The sequence below is a fragment of the Rhinatrema bivittatum genome, chromosome 12, assembly GCF_901001135.1.
Source record: "Rhinatrema bivittatum chromosome 12, aRhiBiv1.1, whole genome shotgun sequence".
NCBI lineage: Eukaryota > Metazoa > Chordata > Amphibia > Gymnophiona > Rhinatrematidae > Rhinatrema > Rhinatrema bivittatum.
The window spans coordinates 16,459,407-16,475,888 of NC_042626.1; the positions used below are offsets into that span (position 1 = coordinate 16,459,407).

Genomic DNA, 16,482 nt, shown 5'->3' on the forward strand with positions numbered 1-16,482 from the left:
ACATCCCATGTGGTAGCTTGGAGCCAGACCAGTGACTGAAAGAGCTGAGAGGAGCAAGGACTTTTTGCAAGTCACCAATTTTACACTTGTGTTGAGGAACTTAGCCCACTGTGTGCGCATAAATCAAAAAGGCTTAGTAAATCTACCCTCTCTCTTCTCAATTCAATTTACACTTGGGAAGAGAGTTGCAAGAGCAGGTTCTGACTTGGGTCTCAGTGTGTAAGACAAGGAGAGGTTTCTAGTGCAGAGATACTCACCAGCAGACTTGCCCCAGCCTGGAACAAGTTATAGGGGTACAGAATGCGCTCATAGTGTGCCCGGACATGGGATCCCACCGCCTTGCCAGGGGCAAAACCCATCTTTGTGGCTATTTTGGTCCATCTTCTCTCCCTGCAGACAGCATCAAATCCACCTTCTTCTGCAACCAGCTAATAAAGCAAAGAGTTTCATCATTAAAACAGCATGGGTAGCACCTCGAACCTTGGTACAATTGCCATTTGGACGCACACTGAATTTGAGAGAAAGGAGTTATTTCAGGGGCTGAATTAAGTGCTTTCCAGTATAATTACAGCCAGGTGTCAGGATTCAGACATCTGGGAAAGAGAGGTGAGAACAGCACTTGTGTGTAAACAAGGTATTCAAGTATGCATAAGGGATACTGTCCAGCCAGTTTAAGGAAAATCAAAGAACACTGTAGCTTAAGTGCTTGAAATGGAAAATTAACTAAGCACTTATGAAGTGTCCCAAAGGGAAAAATCAGTTTAATATCTGAAATTAAGATACTTACACAGATCTAAGGTTTTCCTTTGACCCAGCATATATGTACAATGCTAATATCTCCTGTTTGTCTGCCTGTCCTGAATAAATTGTAAGCTCTACCCATCAGGGACTGTCTCTTATGTATGTGTGTGTAGCACTACAGAAATAAGTTGTAATTGTACAAGGGTGACTAAATCTGCACAACAGCGTGGTGCAGTCATGACTGGGAGACAGTTATGTGGACAGAACTACAGCTGATGCTTAATCACTCAGAAGCAGCAGTTCATGCAAGGTTTTCAGCAGGACTCCATTATCCATCCCTATTTTGTAAGCTTTCGGGTGCAAGGGTTAGAAGATGAGAGATCTCAGGAACCACTCTTACTGCATACTAACTTAACTCTAAATTAAGTTAGTATGTTTTGCCTTAGCTTTTACAAAGTGGCAACAAATGAGCTGCAATTTATTATTTTCAAAAACATGCAGCAAAATTCCTTATAGTTTTTAAACTCAAAACGAATCCCAGAATGCATGAGATTTGAAAGTTGACTGGTTAAAATACTGTATACTAGTGGCTGGTCATAAGAGTATGGCTTGAATCCAGTCTGGGAAAAACTTCTCTTCAAAAAAGCTGCTTTTCTGAGTAGTCCTCTTAATATATAGATAGCCTACCAGCAGAGGAGGTAAAAAAGCCATAAGAACAAATCTCTCCATTAAATAAATTCTCTTGACTTTTGCATGTATTGCTTACTGATATTACTCAATGGTGACTGTCACATCTAAGCATCAACGGCTACAGAGCTTGCCATTTTTGCCTTCTGTATAATCATTGGTCAAAGAAGTGCTGTTTTGCCAGATAAGTTTCAAATTGTATTTGCATTACAAACTTCTTACAAGAAACAATCACCATGGTATACTCAAATTGACCGATTTACATAAGTGTATATAAAACACTTGTATCACTCTGTCGTGTCACTTTCTGGCCCCAAAAACAAAATGCTGGTGCAATGTGCAAAGACAGTATGTTCTGTCTGCAAAGCACTTTCACAAACACACACACAGAGGAGGTTATTGACCAGACAAGCCGAACAGTGCTGGGTGATAGATGCTAATATGCTCTGTCTGTGAAGCCCTCTCACACACAGGCACAGCCCACAGGCTCCCCCCAAAAGACACACACAGACCCCCTTCTCACCCACACACACACACAGGGGCTCTAACAGACACTGGACCCTGGAAACATTCCACCCAGGAAATGGATGGATCTATACCAGAGCCCACAGGCCCAACCTTGCTCTCTCCAACTTCTCTCTCTTGGGGAAGCTTCTGCCCTCAGGAACAAGGGAGGAGACCTGACCGTTGCCTTGCCTCACACCTCCCTCTCCATTCCCCTCCAGAAACACCATAGGCCAAGGGGATGTCCCAAATGGGCAAAAACTGTAGTAGTCAAATCCCTCTGAGCATATAAATAGCACTGGCACAAACAGGGAGAGAGCGAGGACTGAACTGCTATCAGACAGCAAGCCTCACAGATGGCAAGGCACCTAGCTCTCCTGAACGTCTGCTCTAGGCAACCTCTAATCAATATTTTTCTTTGGTGCAGAGGTTCCAGCTCCAGAAGTGCAGGCCGCATGGCAGATCAGAAAAGAGCCATTCTCCTTCCGCCAAACTTTAGCAACCCAGCCCAAGACAAACCATATAAAAGGGATACTTTCCTGGTCCATTGGGTTTGCAGTGCAGAACTGCTAGCAGATTCCACCACTGTCTCGTGGGGGATGAGGGATCTGGACCACCAGATGTCCACCCCACAGATTTCCAGACCGAGCTATCAGAAGGGTCACCAACCCCCTGGCTCATCCACCTCAAAGCATCCACCATCTGCTGGAGACAAATACTGAGGGACTGCAGGTGGCACACTGGGTTATGTACAGTGTCAGTGAAACTGTTTCCATCTGCTGGAAAGGAGGCAAAACTCGGGAGTCTGGCCTGATCTGGGTAGATTCAGGGAATGCTCTATTTCTTGCCTTACTGCCTACACACCCTCCAATACTTTCAAAATTCTGCAGCAACAATAACATCTGGGACCACCTTTAAGGCAACACATCTCACCTATATTGATTCGTTATCATTGGTTACCAATAATTGGAGAAATTACTTACCTGATAATTTTGTTTTCCTTAGTGTAGACAGATGGACTCAGGACCAATGGGTATTGTGCTCTCCTGATAGCAGATGGGAGACGGAGTCAGATTTCAATCTGACGTCAGCCTACATATTCCCGTGCAGCATGCTTAGCTCTTCAGTATTCTCCTTGAAAAGCCAGTGTGGATATATGTTGCTTGATTACACTTGAGTATACTTGATTAACTTTGAACAGGTTCAACGGGTAAGCCTCGGCCTACCTCTGTTAAGACACCTGCAGTTACCTAGGTGTCGGTGTTTAGTGTTTCAGCGCACTGGCGGTCTCCAGTGCCAAAAAGTTTTTTTTATATATATACTAGTTTTTATATATAATAGATATATATATATATATATATATATATATAAACTTTTTGGCACTGGAGACTGCCAGTGCGCTGAAACACTAAACACCGACACCTAGGTAACTGCAGGTGTCTTAACAGAGGTAGGCAGAGGCTTAACCGTACAGTCTGGAGATTGATATCAGAGGTTCTCTATTTCTGGTGCAGCCGTGGCAGGATGCTGAGTCCATCTGTCTACACTAAGGAAAGCGAAATTATCAAGTAAGTAATTTCTCCATTTCCTAGCATGTAGCCAGATGGGCTCAGGACCAATGGGATGTACAAAACTACTCCCCTACCGGGTGGGAGGCTGCCCGTGGCCCACTTAGTGCTGCCCTTGTGAAAGCTGTATCCTCCCTGGCCTGGACATCCAGGCAGAACTTGGAGAAGGTGTGTAGGGAGGACCATGTCACTGCCCGACAGATCTCGGCTGGCGAAAGCAGTCTGGTTTCAGCCCAGGAGCCTGCCTGGGCCAGTGTAGAATGCGCCTTGACCTGTAGAGGTACTTCTTTGATCCAGCGGGCTATGGTCGCCCGCGATGCCGCTTGCCCTCGTTTCTTCCCGCTGTGAAGAATGAGCAGGTGATCAGTTTTGCACTAGGATTCCGATCTCTTCAGGTATCGGACTAGGATTCTGCCGACATTCAGGTGCCAAAGGAGGCGCGAGTCTTCCAAATCTCTGTATTCATCTGGTGATGGTAAGGATATAGTCTAGCTCATATAGAACTGGGAAACCTCTTTCGGAAGGAAGGATGATACCATATGCAGCTATATGGTGCCTGGGGTGAACCTGAGCAACGGTTTTCAACAGGATAAAGCTTGAAGTTCGGAGATGCGCCGAGCTGAGCATATTGCGATCAAGAATGCAGTCTTTAAGGTAAAGAGGCGTAGGGACAGGCCGCTTGTTGGTCTGAAGGACTCCCCTGCTAGGAAGCCTAGTACTAAGTTGAGGTTCCATAGAGGCACCGGCCACTTTAGAGGTGGTCGGAGTTGTTTAACTCCTTTCAGGAAGCGAGACACATCAGGATGAGTTGATAGTCTGATGCCGTCCGCTTTGGACCTGAAACAGGCCAGTGCAGCAACTTGAACCTTGAGGGAGTTGAGAGACAACCCCTTCTGCATGCCGTCTTGTAGGAATTCTAGGATCGTGGGAATCTTGGCTGTCCTCGGAAGGAGGGCGCGGTCTTCACACTAGGCTTCAAATACTCTCCAGATCCGTATGTAAGACAGAGATGTGGAGAACTTGCGTGCTCGGAGCAGGGTGTTCATCACGACTTTTGAGTAGCTGCGCTTCTTTAGGTTAGTCCTCTCAAGGGCCATACCGTAAGAAAGAATCGAGCCGGGTCTTTGTGGGAGATTGGTCCCTGCTGAAGAAGGTCCCTGTATGGCGGCAGACGCAGAGGATTCCCCAATAGTCTTCGCATGCCCGCATACCATGGTCTTTCTTGGCCAATCCAGAGCGACTAGTAGGACTAGTCCCCTGTGGTGCTCTATCTTGTGAATGACCCTGCCCAGTAGCGGCCAGGATGGGAAGGCATACAGGTGGTCTTCCTCTGGCCAGCTCTGGACGAGAGCGTTGATTCCTTGAGACTGTGGTTCTCGTCTGCAGCTGAAGAATTTGGGGACCTAGGCATTGTGACAAGGTGCTAGGTGGTCCATGGCTGGGGAACCCCATCGATTCACTATCATCTGGAAGACTGTGTGCGCCAGGGACCATTCCCCCAGGTCTAGGCTCTCTCTGCTGAGGTAATCCACTGAGATGTTGTCTTTTCCCACGATGTGGGAGACCGAGATCCCTTGCAGATTTGTTTCTGCCCACTCCATGAGAGGGTCTATTTCCAGAGACACCTGCTGACTCCTGGTTTATCCCTGGCAGTTGATGTAGGCCACGGTTGTGGCGTTGTCCAACATGACTGACAGACTCGCCCCGGAGTCTGTGGCTGAATCGCAGGCAGGCTAGTCTGACTGCTCGGGCTCCCAGGCGGTTTATGTTCCATTCCGCCTCTTCTTTGTTCCATTGTCCCTGGGCTGTTAGTTCCTGATAGTGGGCTCCCCACCCTCGCGCCCGTGGTGAGCAAGATCCACTTCGGTGCGGATAGGTTAGTTATTTATTTTTTTGTTTTTATATACCGACATTCACCCAGGGTATCACATCGGTTTACATGATGTATGTGAGATAGTGTGATTATAGGCCACATTATTTTATATTACAAAACAGAGTAATTCCATTGAGGTGAGGTTTTGTTACCTATACATACATATAAATATACATTTAGTGTGCTTATAGGTCACACTATTTTACAGAGTAATTACAGTGAGGTACGATTTTGTTACATATATATATATATATAATAATAATAAAGCAAGATAGAAGCAAACTATTGTTTATCTTGTTTATCTAGAGGTTTACGCCTCCGCTTAGGTGTTCTTCTTGTAGTCACCATTGAAGCTGATGCTGAACCTCTGTCAGTAGCTGGAGGCGAATTGAGTAGTTCTGGGACACTGGATTCCACCAAGACAATAGGAAGCATTGTAGTTGTCGCATATGTGCCCTTGCCCACGGAACAACTTCCAGAGCTGAGATCATGAGGCCAAGGACTTGAAGGTAGTCCCATACCTTGGGGCGAACCGAGTTCAACATCAGTTTCCTTCTCCTTGGAGGAGGGAAGGTAGACCTTGTCCAGCTTGGTATCGAACCAGACTCCCAGGTATTCTAGTGACAGGGAAGGCTGTAGGCAGCTCTTGGCTGTGTTCACTACCCACCCGAGCTCTTGTAGTAAGTTCTTGACTCCAGTGGTCGCATGGCGACTCTCCTCCGGAGATTTTGCTCTGATCAGCCAATCGCCCAAGTAAGGATGTACCAGAACTCCTTTCTTCAGTGCAGCTGCTACTACCACCATAATTTTGGTGAAGGTTCTGGGAGCAGTGGCTGGTCCGAAGGGTAGCACTCGAAATTGGTAATGATTGCCCAGTAATTAATCCGAAGCGCAGGAAGCGCTGGTGGTCCTGATGGACCGGGATGTGAAGGTAGGCTTCGGCTAGGTCCAGGGAGGTTAAGAATTCTCCCGGTTGCACTGCTATCATGACTGAGCATAGGGTTTCCATATGGAAGTGTGGTACCTTCAGATAGCGGTTGATGGCCTTGAGGTCCAGGATGGGTCGGAATGTTCCTTCTTTCTTGGGAACGATAAAATAGATGGAATAGTGACCAGTATTTTGTTGAGATGTAGGCCTCGGAGTTATTGCCTTCAGGCTGAGTAGTCTTGCTGGCGTGGTTTCCACTGCCAGTCTCTTGGAGTGGGAGTGGAACGGTGATCTCATAAATTTGTCTGGGGGGATGCTTTGGAATGATCGTTAGGACCCACTTGTCCGATGTTACCCTCTTCTACCAAAGATGGGTCGATGTAAGTCTGCCCCCTATGTCTTCTTCCTGTGGATAGGTCTGCATCTTCTCATTGTGGGGCACGGCCGGAGCCTGCCCCTGAGCTTGCTCCTCTCTTAATGTGCTTGTTCTGAAAGGACTGAAACCTTCCTGAAGTACGAGGTGCTTGGGACTGTGTGTTCCTGTAAGTTTTAAAATGCTGCAATCCTCTACCCTTGGTTCTTCGGGAGGAGGAGCACCGATATGTTCTTTTGTTCCTGTCTTCAGGTAAACGGGGTACTGGAGATTCGCCTCATTTGTTGGCTAACTTCTCCAGTTCACTTCCAAAATAGGAGAGATCCTTTAAAAGGCATTTTTGTGAGATTTGCCTTGGAAGTCGCGTCAGCCGACCAGTTTCAGAGCCATAATTGTCTTCTGGCCGCCACTGCGGCGGCAACACCCCTGGACGATGTGCGCACGAGGTCACCAGTAGCATCGGTGAGGAAGGAGACCACAGGTTCCATCGCTTCTCCGGGCGTGGTAGCGTCTCTGGAGAGGATCAAACAGGAACATGCCACCAAGGTGCAGCAGGCGGCAATTTGTAGTGTCATTGCTGAGACATCAAAGGACTGCTTAAGGATGGCTTCCAGCCTTGTCTTGGGCATCCTTCAGTGCCGCTCCTCCCTCCACAGGGATTGTGGTGCATTTTGAGACACCACAGAACATAGCGTCCACTTTAGGGAAGTGTGGAAGTTCCTTGACCGTGGGTTCCAGCGGGTATAAGGCTTCTCGTGCCCATCCCCCTTTAAAACTGGCCTCTGGAGCATTCCATTCCAGGTCAATCAGTTCCTTGATGGGCTCCAACATAGGAAAATAGCATGAGGCTTTACGGAGGTACACCAACATGGGATTCTTTTTAGGTTCCAATGTAGGGTCCGTGCCTGGGAGACCCAGTGCCTTCATAGTTTGGGACACTACGGCTGGTAATTCATCTTTGTGGAAGAATCGGAGCATGGTCCGGTATGGCTCCATCCCTGGGGGGATTTCCCCTTCTTCCAGGGAGTCTGTTTCCTCCTCTGAGGTGTCTGGATCCCCATCCGGGATGATCTTGGATAGGAGAGGCATGTCTTGAGAGCCTCGGGAGGTACTGGGAAGGGCTTGTGCTTCTGGCAGAGTTTGAGGCAAGTGGACAGCCGGGGCTGGTTGCGCCTGGACAAAGGTTAGCAGCCCTTTGAAAAATTCCACCCAGGAGAAGGTTCCTGGGTCCATGTTGATGCCAGGAGGGACTATAGTGGTAGCCCTGGAGGAACTTTCCTGTGGGGGCACCGAGTTGGACATAGTTAGGTCTGGGGTGCCATCATCAGTGGTTCCGGATCCCACTCCTGGCTGTGGGAGGTCTTGATTGGGCTCTCCCTGGTTCTGTTCGCACTGCTGGCACAGAAGGGATTCTAAATCAGGCTGCACAGTTCTCAAGTGGCAGGCTGGGCAAAGGAAGGGTCCCTTGGCCTTCTTGGATGGTGGTGCCATTGTTTGTGCATGTGTAGAGCTTGAAAACCCATCCGTGCGAGAGTTATGCGTGCGGATGCTCTTAGTTGTGCGCGTCGGGAGCACAGAAGTTATGTGCAGAACGTACGCACAAGTTATGCATGCAGGCAGCAGATTGTGTGTGCGTGGCACAGTTATGCGCACAGTTGTGCGTGCCGCTGTGCGCACAACCCAGATGTGCGCGCAGTTAAGCATGTATCCCTACGGACACGCTCAAGTTAGGTGCCTTGGGCTACTGGCCTGCACCGCGTGTACCGACGGCGAGGGGAGAAGATGGCGCCGACAACCCCGGCAACAAGATGGCACCTCCCCCCTCCTCGGAGGATCTCCACATGTGTGGACCCCTCGACCAGATCGGGGCCTAGCCAGAGGAAGGCTGCTCAACCCGATTTAAACCTTGGAGGAAAGTCAGTATGGCTGTTTGAGCCTTGGAGACCGGAGACTTAGAGAAAATGTTTATACCTTACCTGGTCTCGGCGCTTACCGGGCGTATGCCGAGCAGTCTCCAGCTGTGGGGGGAGAGGGAAATACCTTCACTGCCACGCTTGAATCTGCACCCGCTGCCTTTCAGCCACCCTGAGGACAACATCCATGTCGGGAATCAGCCGGCGGACTAAGGCTCACCTCTGAGGGATATCGAATCGACCTCAGGAAAGTCTCGACTGGGGGAGGGACCGTTAGGTTTCACTGCAGGAGAAGCGGGACTCTCTTCTTAAAGGTAAATTTTCTTCTTTTTTATAAATGTTACAATATTCTTTTGGATAGTGTCCGCATCTGCTATGGGAGACGGAGAAATACTGAAGAGCTAAGCATGCTGCACGGGAATATGTAGGCTGTCAGCTTTGAAATCTGACCCCGTCTCCCATCTACTATCAGGAGAGCACAACACCCATTGGTCCTGAGTCCATCTGGCTACACGCCAGGAAACTAGCAAATAGAGTTCAGAGTTTTGTTCTTGGTCTTTAAAGGACTTAATGGTCTAGTGTCTTCATCCTTTAACTCTGCACTGAAACTTCACCAACCAACACGGACACTACAATCTGCGTGTCTATTATTAGATGTTCCCTCTTTAAGACTCATAAGACTTGATGAATCGCGTCAGTTATTTACTGTTCAAGGTCCTCTGTTATGGAACATCCTGCCTATTGAGATTAAGGAGGAGACCTCCCTACTAAAGTTTAGGAAGATGGTTAAAACTTTAATTAGGCACATAACAGTGTACTGAGGACCATCTGGCAGGCTTTTGGCATACTCTAGCATATGATGTTTTCAGAGTGATCTATCCCTACGCATTGTCTATTTTTGCAGCAAAATTATAGTCAAGGAGGCGGCGATTATGGAGATAGATTAATCCATACACAGGAATACAACAGTGAAATGGTAACTAAATTGATGTATATTTTAATGTGTTTTAGCTGGTCACCGATGTCTCATTATGATTATTTTATTGTAAACCACATAGATAGGTGATATATAAATTTTTTAAATAAATTAATTGAAAATATTCTAAATACAAAAACATTTTCTTCCTCTCATCCTTGCTGCACTCCCCCACCCCCACCAAAATAAAGGACTGGACCCATACCCTGTTGAGTTGAAACAAATCCAAAATCTTCCTCTCAACATGAGGAATCTTCAGGGTGCATCCTTGGAGCTCCCAAAACTTTGCAATTTGGTCCAGGAAGTTAAGTTTCACCCTGGTCTGAGCCTGACACAAAAAACATTTGCATTAATTAGCAAGTTCATCCTGCATATCAAATCACTCATTTTCCAGTTAAACAGCATTTCAAATTTTGCCTTTTAAGCTAGTTAACAACTGGTCATAAAGACAGCCATTAGGCACCCTTGCAACATACTCATTACATTCATAATCCATAAGTTCTTTTTTCTCCCACTTACATGGTTACCCATGTCAGTATATTAAAGTACTGGTCAGTGCTGACCAGCTGAAAACTGTGTACTAAGGACAGCAGCAAGACCAGATGTTTCACTTTTAATATAAAGGAAAGTAAAATATATAGCAGAGTTGCTTACCTGTAACAAAAATGACAGGAGTCAGATGGTACCTTATAGACGAACCAATTTATAGAAGCATGAGCTTTTCAGGATAGTCCACTTTGTCAGATGCATCTGTCCTGGAAAGCTTATGCAGAAGACTTCCCCCATCAATGCTCTCTGGTCCTCTCATGAAAGCTCAGAACTTTCTTCTGGAGTTTTGTGAATTGGACCTTGCTAAATCCTGGAGATGACTGAACACTATTTGGCTTATGCCTTCTTACATTAAGTGGGGCTTCCCATCCTCCAGGAACTGATGCATAGGCACTGCCACCAGCAAGGTGCCTTGGGATTTGCCTTCTATCCCAATCTTTTGCACAAAAACATGGAAAGAGATCCCTCAGGAGGCAGCCTATTCCTCGCCTGTGAAAGAAAGGTTTCCAAGAAACTGGAGCGGAAACCTGGCATTGCACTGACTCCTGAACCAGTGTTCCCCAACACTCTCCTAAGAGACTCACCTAACCAATCTGCTTTTCAGGATACCTCATGAATATGCATGAGACAGATTTACATACACTGAAGAGGGAATGCAAATTTCTCATGCATATTCATTGTGGCAATCCTGAAAATCAGATCAGTTAGGTGTGTCTTCAGGAGAGGGTTGGGAAACACTGTCCTGAACAATAGTCTCACTAGATATACAAAATGGGTCCCTGGGGCCAGGAGCCTACCACTGCTGTACAGGAGAAAAGGCTTCCCTCTCCATGCAAAAGGTCTTGATGCATAGTCATCAACTTTGGAGTCATGGCATTCTGTGCTCAAGCAAAGGTCTTGCCAACTGGTTCCATCAGCCCTGCCAATGTAATTAAGGTGCTTAGTACCCGTACTTCTATCCACTTGAGGCATCAAGAGTGCCTTCTATAAGAACTTGCCATGCTGGGTCAGACCAAGGGTCCAGCAAGCCCAGCATCCTGTTTCCAACAGTGGCCAATCCAGGCCATAAGAACCTGGCAAGTACCCAATGCTTCCTCAAAACTTACTGAAGCCAAAACACAAGGAAGCTCAATAAGACGCCTCCCTAGACTGCCATTGCTACGTAATCCCTGGCTATAATGTGGACTCCTAGAGACTTTTGTGGCCAAGTCTCAGCATGGGAGACTAGGCTCCCCTCCTAAAACAGCAGTTACGATCTCCCCACTCTTGGATCCTGGGATCAAAGGGGATGGCTTCCAAGATGGTTTTATACAGTGCTCTTCTTGAATATGAACCTAACCCAGAGAAACCCTTCTAACTGAATTTAGTGAGAAAAACAAGAAGGTTCCCTGCTTCGGAGTCTCTTCTTGAATCCCAACTCCAAAAAAAGACTTTCATCCCCTGAATGTCTAAGGATCGCTGATGACTTTACAAAGATGGCCAATAAGTGTAATCTTAGGAGTACAATGGTCATAGGTCATGTTGTTGAGCATGTGCCACCACACATATAAAATTGCTGCAATGATCAGAGATGGACATGTTGCAATTACAGCACAGGCATCTCTTGAAGTCATTAGCTTTCTTCATGACCATGGAGAAAAAAAAAAAATAGATGCTGTGAAATTAAAACCTGAAATTCTATTGAAAAAATGGAGGCAAATCAAGGCCACTCTAGAGGCAGAAATGAAGAAAAACTCAAGCCAAGTAAATTACATAAAAGAAATAAAAATGTACAAAATGCTGAAAAGGACTAATTAAGATGCACCAGGGAAGTGGAAAACCAGGGTTCAGATCCCACTGCCGCTCTTTGTGACCGTTGCCTCAGGAAGAAACTTACAGCCTGATTCACTATGGCTTTTCTCCCATGCGGTGTCTACAGGAAAAGGTCTTGATGAAAGAGGCCCTTAAACTGTAACCCTCCTGGGGATAGAGAAATACCTACAGTACCTGAATGTAATCCACTTTGAAGGGCTGAAAAGTGGAAAATAAATACATTTTTAAAAGACTGAAGAAGCCCAATCACAGTAAAAGTAACTTTTTCCTCAAAAAGGAGAAGAGACCATGTGAATTGACACAAACAGACAAAAAGAGGACAGAAGACAACCACACAATGTCAGCTGAACAAGAAAGTTTCCTGCTATGTCCCCAAAAGATTTCTACCACCTTCCAGGAATGCTACCTATATTGGCGCCATTGGACATCAGTCACGTGTGTCATTGCTTCATTCTTATCCTCTGAGAAAAAACAATGCAGGAAGTTGTAAACATGTCAAGTAAAGAGATGTGCTCAATTCGTGAGGCAAGCTTTTCTCTATTGCCAGTTACTTTTGTGTGGTGATGTTACATAGCCCTAGATATTAAGGATGGGGTGGTACTTCTTTCACACTTTGGGAAGGAACCCCAAGCTTTTCTCCTGTAACACATCCAAGGCCCTGCTGAAATGCAACCAAGTTCTCCTTTGGGGCACCTTGCAGCCCAAGAGACATCTCAGACCACCCCACCCAGGCTTCCTAAAAATTGTCTCAAGATTTTACTGTTTAATGACCACCGTAATATGGTTCTTTGTTCTAATGACAAAGAAAATCCCAGAGCACACCTTATCCCAGACTTTGGGTTGGGGTGTGGAGATGGGAAGGAAATTCTTTTAGTCAGATTTTCCATAATATTTCAGTGAAGCCCACAAATATTTCCTGAATTACCTCCAATTCATTCAGCCTCTGAATCCGAGGGGTGAAGTGAAGTTTATCGACATCACATGCAAACGGTGGCTGCCAATCCTGGGAAAAGATGGGAAAAAAGTGGTTAGGAAGTTTCTAGGCTAAAAGATGTCAAAAGTAACAGTTTGGGCAAGAAGAGCCTTGGTTTAAAAAAACCTGTATTCTGCCATTAATGAATACACAACTGTGTAAAAAAAGTGCATAGGAGGGGTTGTTCTACCACGAAGGGGCTCCAATTGCAGGCTGAAGTCAAAAGAGAAGAAAGAAACAGCAACTAGAGTTTTCTCCACGGACAGTTTTCTGAAGAGCTATTTATATACGAGACCGTCACATGGCCACCTTTATGGGTAGCTCTCTCCCAGAAAGCCCAATTTCACAATTATGGTTTCCTTCCCATCTGGAGGCTGCTGTTTACATGCCCTCGGCAGTGCTGTTCCACAGGGTTGTGCTGCAGTATGATGAGGCCTGCAGAACCTCCTGAGGGGAAGGCACACAAATTGCCTCCCTCATTTATTACAACACCAAAAGGAACTCTTACCATAAGTTACCCAAGCAAAATCTGTGCAAGAAATACAGACTGCCTCTTATGACAGAACTGCACCCATACCTAAGAATGGCATATCTGATGTCCGTAGCCCAGTAACACATTACCAAAATGATCAGACACTTTACAGCCAGAGCAGAATGCACGGGACGTCACTAGCATCTGCACCACTTCCTTTGTTCTTACACCTTTTCAGCTGGTTTGGTCAGGGTGCAGGTGACTAGCTTTGCTACCTACAGAGCAGTGCTACAATATAAGATAGTTAAAGGAAAATTGGTTCTTACCTGCAGTACCACAGATCAGTCCAGACTCCTGGGTTTTGCCTCCCTTCCAGCAGATGGAGACAAAGTTTTGCTGACACTGCTATATAACCTAGTGTACCACATGCAGTCCCTCAGTACTGAAAAAGTATCCAAGCCAAGATAGCAACAATACCAATACTGAACGAGCAGTGGGAAATGGAAACTTAGAAAAGAAACTTGCCCACATCAAAAATGCGAACTAACAAAACTTGTGATTAATTACAATAATAGATCGAGCGGATTCTCCAATTCTCCCCATCTCAACTGGGCAGGACTCTGGACTGATTGGTGGTACTACAGGAACGAAAATTAGCAGGTAAGAACCAAATTTTCCTTTTCCTGTACATACCCGGATCAGTCCAGGCTCCTGGGATATACAAAAGCTTCCCTAAACAAGGAAGGACTGCGAGAGTACTGCTCAAAGTACACTTTCACCAAAGCCTATGGCCTCTAGGGCCTGGACATCAAACGATAATGTCTGGCGAAAGTGTGCAATGACTTCCAAATAGCCACCCTACAAATTTCTTGCAGGGAGACTACATTCGGCCCAGAAAGCCACCTGGGAAAGGGTAGAATGAGCCCTTAACCCCTCAGGGATAGGACGACCCTGACAGATGTATGCTGGGCCTATAGCCTCCTTCAACCACCACGCAATCGCGAATTTTGATGTCTTATGAGCCGTTTTTGCAGCACTCCATAGCATAAAAAGATGATCCGACAACCAGAAGCTATTAGTGACCTTAAGATATCGCAGCAATGTCTGCTTGACATACAAGAGTCGCAACTCTCTCATATGAGGCACCAAAGCATCCAAGTTTGGAAAAGCCGGGAGCTCTACAGACTGACAAGTGGAACGACAATACCACCTTCGGCAGAAAAGAAGGAACAACCCTCAAGGACACCCCAGAATCTGTAATCCTTAAAAAAAGGACTCCTACATGATAAGGCTTGAAGTTCCAAGATCCGTCTGATGGAACAAATTACCACCAAGAAAACCACCTTTAAAATGAGATCTTTCATAGCAGCCCTTCTAAGAGGCTTGAACAGGGCTGCACACATGCTCTTAAGGACTAAGTTAAGACTCCAAGAAGGACACAACTTCCAAATCGGAGGCTGCAAATGCTTCACCCCCTAGGAGAAAACGCACCACATCTGATGTGCAGCCAGACGCTCCGTGCACCTTGCCTCGAAGACAACCCAAAGCTGCCACCTGAACTCTGAGGGAGTTAAAGAACAAACCCTTCACCAACCCTCTTTAGAGGGTGTGGGAAATAAATACTTTTAAATAAATAAATAAGCAAGCTACTGAAGCTCACAGAGTCAAACCCCTGCTCTGCACACCAATCCTTTAAAACTCTCCAGTGCCTCACGTATGCCAGGGAGGTGGAAGACTTTCTAGCCTGCAATAGAGTAGAAATGACATCCGCAGGGTACCCTTTCTCCTTTAAGCATTTATCAAAAGCCAAGTGACCCGCCTGATCTGAAAATGTGGGACCTTAATGCAGAAGCTTTGGCAGACAAGTGAGCCTCAATGGGCTGTCCATCGCTAGATTGATCAAATCCGCAAACCAAGGCCTCCGAGGCCACTCCAGAGCCACCAGAATTACATGACCTGGATGAACCTCCACACGCCGCAAAATCTTGCCCACAGCGGAAAGACAAACAGCAGAATGTCCTGCGGCCAAGAAAGAACAAGGCATCGACCCCCACTGCCCCGTGCTCTCTGTGACTCAAGAAGCAAGGCACCTTGGCATTTCACCGAGTTGCCATTAAATCCACACGGGGTCTACCCCACGGATGAGGCTCACTGCTTCCTCCAACAACTTCCACTCTCAGAGATCTAGCTGTTGATGGCTGAGAAAATCCGCTTGCACAGTGTCGGTCCCGGCTATGTAAGAAGCTGCTATCAACAGCAGATCAGCTCCCAAGCTTCCTGAGCCACCGCTCAACTCTTGGTACCATCCTGCTGGTTGATATAAACCACTGTCATCGCATTGTCTGACAAGATCCTGACTGGACGGCCGCGCAAGAGAGGAAGAAACACACACAGTGCCAACTGCACCGCTCTTATCTCTAAGCAATTGATAAGAGTATGACGCTTCCTCCGCCAACCACTGGCCCTGCACAGACTGAACTTGGCAGACAGCTTCCCAACTGGAGAGACTGGCATTGGTGGTACCCACCATCCACTCCGGAACCTCCAAGTCCATCCCATGACACAACTGGTTCCAACCAAACCACCACAAGAGACTGGACCTGGCTAGCTCCATAAGAGGTAGTAGAAGATGAAATTGCTCTGACAATGGATCCCAGCAGGAAAGCAATGCCACCTGCAGAGACCTCATGAGAGCAAAGGAGCTCCATGGAACAGAGAACCTGCAAGTAATCCCAGACCCTGGGCACCTGGTTCTCAAAACAACCTGTGAACTTGCAACTGCAATTTGCCAATGCTCTCTTTGGTGAGAAAAACTTTCCCCACCCTGGTATCGAAATGTGCCCCCAGAAATTCCAACACCTGAGAAAGGGAGAGATGACCCTTGGACAAATTCACTATCCATCCCAGGGATCTCAAGTGCTGCAGCACCAAATCCACTGCCTGTCTGCACAGGACTTCTGACTTCACTTGAATGAGCCAGTCATCCAGATATGGGTGAACCAACATGCCCTCCCTTCCTGAGAGCTTCCGCAACCACCACCATCAACTTGGTGAAAGTCCTATGAGCCACTGCCAGACCGAATGGAAGGGCACAAAACTGAAAATGCATCCAG

General features: G+C 46.7%; 1 protein-coding gene across 6 annotated transcripts in view; it reads right to left on the reverse strand.

The window, feature by feature from the left end:
- KDM5B (lysine demethylase 5B) overlaps nt 1-16,482 on the reverse strand; it is a 164,030-nt gene that overhangs the window by 131,422 nt on the left and 16,126 nt on the right. For all 6 annotated transcript variants that reach the window (XM_029573272.1, XM_029573270.1, XM_029573271.1 and 3 more), the window contains exons 2-4: nt 12,850-12,927; nt 9,769-9,891; nt 258-428 (exon numbers count right to left, since the gene is read on the reverse strand). In XM_029573272.1, the coding sequence (XP_029429132.1) occupies nt 258-428; nt 9,769-9,891; nt 12,850-12,927 (372 nt within the window). The remainder of the gene's footprint in view (nt 1-257; nt 429-9,768; nt 9,892-12,849; nt 12,928-16,482) is intronic.